This window comes from Anopheles moucheti, unplaced genomic scaffold (assembly GCF_943734755.1).
Source record: "Anopheles moucheti unplaced genomic scaffold, idAnoMoucSN_F20_07 scaffold_169_ctg1, whole genome shotgun sequence".
NCBI classification, from domain to species: domain Eukaryota; kingdom Metazoa; phylum Arthropoda; class Insecta; order Diptera; family Culicidae; genus Anopheles; species Anopheles moucheti.
Genome location: NW_026453631.1, coordinates 87,975 through 96,748, shown reverse-complemented (window position 1 = coordinate 96,748; position 8,774 = coordinate 87,975). Strand labels below are relative to the sequence as shown.

Here is an 8,774-nt window from a genome sequence, read left to right as displayed (position 1 = left end):
GTTTTCATGCAAAAACTATCTATTTTAACTAGATTCGTCCATCCAAAACGAACTTTGTACTTTCTAGTGGAATTCCACCAGAATTGAGTTTTCATGCAAAAACTATCTATTTTAACTAGATTCGTCCATTCATAACGAACTTTGTACTTTCTAGTGGAATTCCACCAGAATTGAGTTTTCATGCAAAAACTATCTATTTTAACTAGATTCGTCCATCCAAAACGAACTTTGTACTTTCTAGTGGAATTCCACCAGAATTGAGTTTTCATGCAAAAACTATCTATTTTAACTAGATTCGTCCATTCAAAACGAACTTTGTACTTTCTAGTGGAATTCCACCAGAATTGAGTTTTCATGCAAAAACTATCTATTTTAACTAGATTCGTCAATTCAAAACGAACTTTGTACTTTCTAGTGGAATTCCACCAGAATTGAGTTTTCATGCAAAAACTATCTATTTTAACTAGATTTGTCCATTCAAAACGAACTTTGTACTTTCTAGTGGAATTCCACCAGAATTGAGTTTTCATGCAAAAACTATCTATTTTAACTAGATTCGTCCATTCAAAACGAACTTTGTACTTTCTAGTGGAATTCCACCAGAATTGAGTTTTCATGCAAAAACTATCTATTTTAACTAGATTCGTCCATCCAAAACGAACTTTGTACTTTCTAGTGGAATTCCACCAGAATTGAGTTTTCATGCAAAAACTATCTATTTTAACTAGATTCGTCCATCCAAAACGAACTTTGTACTTTCTAGTGGAATTCCACCAGAATTGAGTTTTCATGCAAAAACTATCTATTTTAACTAGATTCGTCCATTCATAACGAACTTTGTACTTTCTAGTGGAATTCCACCAGAATTGAGTTTTCATGCAAAAACTATCTATTTTAACTAGATTCGTCCATTCATAACGAACTTTGTACTTTCTAGTGGAATTCCACCAGAATTGAGTTTTCATGCAAAAACTATCTATTTTAACTAGATTCGTCCATCCAAAACGAACTTTGTACTTTCTAGTGGAATTCCACCAGAATTGAGTTTTCATGCAAAAACTATCTATTTTAACTAGATTCGTCCATCCAAAACGAACTTTGTACTTTCTAGTGGAATTCCACCAGAATTGAGTTTTCATGCAAAAACTATCTATTTTAACTAGATTCGTCAATTCAAAACGAACTTTGTACTATCTAGTGGAATTTCACCAGAATTGAGTTTTCATGCAAAAACTATCTATTTTAACTAGATTCGTCCATTCATAACGAACTTTGTACTTTCTAGTGGAATTCCACCAGAATTGAGTTTTCATGCAAAAACTATCTATTTTAACTAGATTCGTCCATTCATAACGAACTTTGTACTTTCTTGTGGAATTCCACCAGAATTGAGTTTTCATGCAAAAACTATCTATTTTAACTAGATTCGTCCATTCAAAACGAACTTTGTACTTTCTAGTGGAATTCCACCAGAATTGAGTTTTCATGCAAAAACTATCTATTTTAACTAGATTCGTCAATTCAAAACGAACTTTATACTTTCTAGTGGAATTCCACCAGAATTGAGTTTTCATGCAAAAACTATCTATTTTAACTAGATTTGTCCATTCAAAACGAACTTTGTACTTTCTAGTGGAATTCCACCAGAATTGAGTTTTCATGCAAAAACTATCTATTTTAACTAGATTCGTCCATTCAAAACGAACTTTGTACTTTCTAGTGGAATTCCACCAGAATTGAGTTTTCATGCAAAAACTATCTATTTTAACTAGATTCGTCCATCCAAAACGAACTTTGTACTTTCTAGTGGAATTCCACCAGAATTGAGTTTTCATGCAAAAACTATCTATTTTAACTAGATTCGTCCATTCAAAACGAACTTTGTACTTTCTAGTGGAATTCCACCAGAATTGAGTTTTCATGCAAAAACTATCTATTTTAACTAGATTTGTCCATTCAAAACGAACTTTGTACTTTCTAGTGGAATTCCACCAGAATTGAGTTTTCATGCAAAAACTATCTATTTTAACTAGATTCGTCCATCCAAAACGAACTTTGTACTTTCTAGTGGAATTCCACCAGAATTGAGTTTTCATGCAAAAACTATCTATTTTAACTAGTGTCACTTCGCGACGGCGCGACTAATCTAGGGACGATCTGCTTGCGCCGCGGTAGTTACGCTAGCGACCAGCAGAGGGCGCTGGTTCGGACCTCATCGGCCAGGATGCGAACGTTGACGTCAACCGAGCCGATGCGACAACCGTCGAGCGCTAGAATCCTTCTTTTGGATCCTGACCGGCGAGGCAAGCGGACAAATTTTTAGCCTATCACTACCACCGAACACCATCGCCTAGATAAAAACGTGTAATAAAGTAAATGTTTTAAAAGAGCTAAAAAAGCCGTTTTGTCGTTCAGGGTTGCGTTAGCAACATTCTAAAAATTTCTCCACTGTTAAAAGTTAACTTTTATCGTAAATTTATTCGTTTTTCACCGCTTTGTGTAACCACGTGGTAACACGCAAAGGACTTGGACTTGGTAAGAGATACACACACAAGTACACACAGCCACATAAAGTATCCGAAACGTGTAGTGCGAAATGGAGAACGACAGTGCAACAGTTCCGTACGTTACGTGCGCGGTATGCGAAAAGTCCGACGCGGAACCGTCGATACAATGTGACTTTTGTGATAAGTGGTATCACCACAAGTGCGCGAACGTGGACAAAATAGCGGAAACGAGGGCATGGTGGTGCGCGGGCTGCGACGCGAAGTGCAAAGTAGCTAGCGTGTCGACGGAAGATGAATTGACGCGTCTAAAGAGGGACATGGAGGCTCTCAAAGCCACCACGGAAAACGCGGTTAGAATGGTGCGGGAAAAGGATGCGGAATTAGCTCGGCTTCGTATGAGCCACGAGCAAACCTCGTTCTCGTTGAGAGAACCGCTTCCAAGCTCGACGGCGAAACGGATTTCGGTTACCGATGACTGTGAACTGAGCCAGAGCCAAATAGCTGCCCGCCAAGCTGTTAAATCCGAACTCCCTACGTTTAATGGGGATCCCGAAGGATGGCCGTTATTTTTGTCTACCTTCAGAAGGTCAACCCGTACGTTTGGCTTCAGCGACGACGAAAATATCCTTCGGCTGCAATCGGCATTGCGAGGAAAGGCGTTACGCATGGTGCAAAGCCGCCTCCGCCACGCTGAACGCCTGGACGAAATAATCGACGCGCTAGAAAAGGCGTACGGGAGAGCGGACGTGCTCGTTAATACGTTACTTGATCAGATTCGCGAAGCGCCACCGATAAAGCCCGAGAGATTGGAAAGTTTCATCGAATACGGTGACCTCGTGGCAGAAATCTGCGCGACGGTAAAATCGAGCGGGAATGCTGAGCGGCTTTACGACGCAGCGCTGTTACAAGAGTTGGTGGACCGAATGCCGGCCTATCTTCGATGGAGCTGGGGCATGCGTACGCTGGAGTTAAAACGCGTTACGCTCACCGAGTTTAGCGCCTGGGTACAAACGGCGACAGATGGAGCGATGGCGGTAACTCCTCCGCAGCCGAAGAAGAAGAAGACGCCAACGCAGCAGGTTCACGCGCAACACGTGGAGAGCCACGAGGCTCAGAGCAATAAAAATCGTCCGTGCGCGATATGCAACACCGATTCATGTCGTTCCATAGCAGATTGTACTGCATTCAATAAACTGAGTGTTCCAGCTAGGTGGGAAAAGGTGCGCAGCCTAAAGTTATGCAAACGATGCCTAGGTAAGCACTACAGCACGTGCTCCGTACGCGACGAATGCGGTACGCAAGGATGTGTTGCTAAGCATCACCGTAAGCTACACCGCGTGACAAGTGAAGAGCGGAAGGAAGAAGTGAACCATCAGAGAGCACGTGTAGATGGTACCCTGCTACGATACGTTCCGATAAAGCTACACGGAGAGAGTGGCGTTATCTACACATACGCGCTGCTGGACGAAGGGTCGACGGTGACGCTAATAGAGCAAGAGCTGGCCCGACAACTAGGCGTTCGAGGCGCTCCTGATCCGATGTGCCTTCAGTACAGTGCGGGACAGCAACGGGATGAACGTGATTCGGAACGAGTGACTGTGAAAGTGTCCAGTGTCGAAGCAGATGCGCCCGTATATCCGATGGCCGACGTGCGCACAGTCAGTCACCTATCACTACCTAGTCAATCGGTTAACGCGAACGAGCTCAAACGGAAATTTGAGCACCTTAAGTCGATTCCGGCGCTGTCTTACAAAAAGGTTTCACCACAACTTTTAATAGGTATCGATCAATACAGGTTAACGAGGCCGTTGAAGACGATAGAAGGGCAGCCAGGACAACCGACCGCAACGAAGACGCGACTGGGATGGCTCATCTTCGGTAAGTGCACAAATTGCAACGATGGAGCAAACAGAGTGCAGCCTGAGCCAAGCTACCACATCTGCGATTGCCAAGGAGCGACCTCAAGGGCAGATCGTATGATGGCAGCGTATTTCGAGGTCGAAGGTTATGGTCCTGCGAAACCGCTATTGTTATCGAAAGAGGATCAACGAGCGATGGCGATACTAAAAGGCAGCACTCGACACATCGATGGGCGATATACGTCGGGCTTGCTATGGCGAAGCGATAACGTTTTCATGCCGGAAAATCGCCACATGGCACTGTCCCGACTAAAATGCCTCGAAAGAAAAATGAAGGCGGATGAAAATCTCACTGAGAAAATCAACGGGATAATGCAAGATTATGTAACGAAAGGTTACGTGCGACAAGTGACGGACGATGAACGTAAAACGTTCTATCCTAGGAAGTGGTATCTGCCCGTGTTTCCCGTTACTAACCCGAACAAGCCGAATAAGATCCGATTGGTGTGGGATGCGGCTGCTGAAGTGAGGGGTGTCTCACTGAACAAGAAGCTGCTGACCGGACCCGATCTACTGACTTCGCTGCAAGCTGTGTTGTTTCGTTTTCGGGAGTATAAAATCGGAGTGGCGGCCGACATTACGGAGATGTACCACCAGGTACAAATCGACGGCGACGACATACACAGCCAGCGTTTCCTATGGCGATGGGGGAAAACTAATGTAGAACCACAGGAATACGTCATGTTAAGAATGACATTCGGTGCAGCGTGTTCTCCTTGTACAGCGCAATATGTGAAGAATGAGAATGCCGAAAAATATCTTTCACAGTATCCTCGAGCGGTACAATGCATTAAGGAGGAACATTATGTGGACGATATGTTGACGAGTGTGGAAACAGAAGAGGAAGCTACAGAGCTAGCGCACCAGGTGAGCCAAATTCATACTAACGCCGGATTCTCTCTCCACAATTGGCTTTCAAATAGCAGCAAAGTAATGATGACGGTAAAAGGAAACCAGGAAGCCGGAAAGGAGATGGATTTCGAATCGTGCCTGAAACCCGAGAAGGTGCTGGGAATGTGGTGGGACACCACGACGGACAGCTTCAGCTTTAAGCTTTCCCGCGTAAGACACCTTGAGTTGGCACGCAAAGACAAACCGCTATCCAAAAGGCAAATGCTTAAAACCCTGATGTCCATATACGATCCGTTGGGCTTGATTGCTGGTGTGCTGTTCTATTTAAAAGTTCTTCTGCAGGAGGTATGGCGTTGCCAGCTGAGCTGGGACGATGAAGTCCCCGACGAAATACGGCGTAAATGGGATTTGTGGATGGAACGATTGCCGGAGCTAGAGAGTATCGTGATTCCTCGATGCTATCGACAGTTGGTTCCGCTACCTGAATTGTCCCTGCAGCTTCATGTGTTCGTTGACGCGGGTGCTGACGGATATGCGGCGGTCGCGTATTTCCGCTTCGAGTATGAAGGAAGGATTGAAGTAGTTCTGGTTGGATCAAAGGCAAGAGTAGCACCACTTAAATACTTATCCGTTCCTAAGCTAGAATTGCAGGCCGCCGTCATGGGATGCAGACTAGCCACCGCGATAGCGGGCGCTCATCGACAGACCATTCATCGCTACTGCTTCTGGACGGATTCAACAGACGTTGTGGACTGGCTGAACGCAGATCATCGCAAGTACTCGGCTTTCGTAGCACACAGAATCGCAGAAGTGCTGGAAACGACTTCGACCGACGAATGGCGATGGGTCCCAACCACGATGAACGTAGCTGACGAAGCGACTAAGTGGGCCAATTTAAAATACAACCTTGCTTCCGAGCGCTGGTTTCATGGGCCCGAGTTCCTGCACCTACCGGAGACGGAATGGAATATACCGCAACGAGTGCCATCGGAGACCCGTGAGGAGAGACGCAAGAAAAAAGCAGCGAAGCTGGTTGGAGTTCACGCAGTGCGCCCGGAATTCGTCATCTACGAAAGATTCTCGCGTTGGACGCGTCTCGTTCGGACAATGGCCTACGTATGTCGGTATGTAAAAATCGTCATGAAATCCGATTCTCGATCTACAGGTCCACTCACCCGCGAAGAAGTACAAGCTGCTGAAAAGGCGATCATAAGGGATGTACAGAGGAGTGCGTTTCCTGACGAATACAAGCTTCTGCAAAAGCACAAGGAAAATCCTAACGCGACACCATGGAAGTGCCCGATAACTCGAAGCAGCTCCCTGTTTAAGCGAAATCCCTACATGGACGAGGAAGGCATCCTCAGGATAAGCGGAAGGATCGACCGCTGTCATTTCGTGGACCTGTCGACGAAGCGTCCTATCATTCTACCCGGTAAACACTACGTGACGGAGCTGATCGTCGACGATGTGCATCGCCACTACAAGCACGGCAGCCAGGAAACCGTGGTCAACGAAGTAAGGCAACGATACGACGTACCAGCGCTGAGATCGGTATGTAGACGCGTACGATTGCGTTGTAAAATGTGCACGTTATTATACGCACAACCAACAACGCCGCAAATGTGCGAACTGCCTGCTGCCCGAGTAGCCGCGTTTTCGAAGCCATTCTCGTATACGGGAATTGATTATTTTGGTCCGCTGTTGGTGGTGAATGGTCGAAAGACGGAAAAACGCTGGGGCGTTTTGTTTACGTGTTTGACGGTTCGAGCCGTCCATATCGAGGTAGTGCACTCGCTATCGACAAGCGATTGCCTGATGGCGGTGCGTAGCTTTATGTCGCGACGAGGGATCCCGATCGAAATAATCTCCGACCGGGGAACAAATTTTGTAGGCGCCGATCGAGAGCTGAAAGAGGCAGCAGAACGCGTAAATTCGGCGATCTTATGCGAATTCGGTCCCCCCGACCCAGCGTGGAAGTTTAACCCTCCGGCAGCACCTCACTTCGGTGGATCTTGGGAGCGGATGATCCAGTCGGTGAAGCGAATGCTAGGCCGTACCCTCACGGAGAGGCACCCCACGGATGCGATACTCACGGCGACATTAATCGAAGTTGAGAACATGCTCAATTCGCGGCCGCTCACACATGTCCCGGTTGATGGTGAGGACGAAGAACCCCTAACCCCAAATCATTTTCTGTTAGGCTCTTCCGCAGGATTGAAACCCCTAGTGAAATACGACGATTCATCCGCAACCCTGCAGCAAAATTGGAAGGCCGTGCAGGCTAGGACGAACGCGTACTGGAAGAAATGGATGAAGACATACCTTCCGACACTAACGCGGAGGACTAAGTGGTTTGAACCCAGCAAACCCGTCGAGCCCGGAGACGTTGTCCTGATCGTGGACGAGAACTGCCCTAGAAATTGTTGGCCGAAAGGACGGATTGAACGAGTGATACCATCAAGGGACGGAGGCATCCGGCGAGTGGTAGTAAAGACGGCGCGAGGGACGACATTGGAAAGACCCGTGGTAAAGATTGTTACGCTAAACGTCGCGCCAAGTAGTTCGTTTTAACTGCGTTAAAACGCTGGTGGACTGTCACTTCGCGACGGCGCGACTAATCTAGGGACGATCTGCTTGCGCCGCGGTAGTTACGCTAGCGACCAGCAGAGGGCGCTGGTTCGGACCTCATCGGCCAGGATGCGAACGTTGACGTCAACCGAGCCGATGCGACAACCGTCGAGCGCTAGAATCCTTCTTTTGGATCCTGACCGGCGAGGCAAGCGGACAAATTTTTAGCCTATCACTACCACCGAACACCATCGCCTAGATAAAAACGTGTAATAAAGTAAATGTTTTAAAAGAGCTAAAAAAGCCGTTTTGTCGTTCAGGGTTGCGTTAGCAACAACTAGATTCGTGCATTCAAAATGAACTTTGTACTTTCTAGTGGAATTCCACCAGAATTGAGTTTTCATGCAAAAACTATCTATTTTAACTAGATTCGTCCATTCAAAACGAACTTTGTACTTTCTAGTGGAATTCCACCAGAATTGAGTTTTCATGCAAAAACTATCTATTTTAACTAGATTCGTCCATTCAAAACGAACTTTGTACTATCTAGTGGAATTCCACCAGAATTGAGTTTTCATGCAAAAACTATCTATTTTAACTAGATTCGTGCATTCAAAATGAACTTTGTACTTTCTAGTGGAATTCCACCAGAATTGAGTTTTCATGCAAAAACTGTCTATTTTAACTAGATTCGTCCATCCAAAACGAACTTTGTACTTTCTAGTGGAATTCCACCAGAATTGAGTTTTCATGCAAAAACTATCTATTTTAACTAGATTCGTCCATTCAAAACGAACTTTGTACTATCTAGTGGAATTCCACCAGAATTGAGTTTTCATGCAAAAACTATCTATTTTAACTAGATTCGTCCATTCAAAACGAACTTTGTACTATCTAGTGGAATTCCACCAGAATTGAGTTTTCATGC

General features: G+C 45.5%; 1 protein-coding gene across 1 annotated transcript; it reads left to right on the top strand.

Moving 5' to 3' along the window:
* Positions 1-2,596: 2,596 nt before the first annotated feature.
* LOC128309262 (uncharacterized) lies at positions 2,597-6,829 on the top strand (the record flags this gene model as incomplete). Its single annotated transcript, XM_053045629.1, has 1 exon — positions 2,597-6,829. A coding segment is annotated over exon 1 (4,233 nt), but the record flags the coding sequence as incomplete, so codon positions are not given.
* Between the last annotated feature and the right edge of the window lie 1,945 nt (positions 6,830-8,774).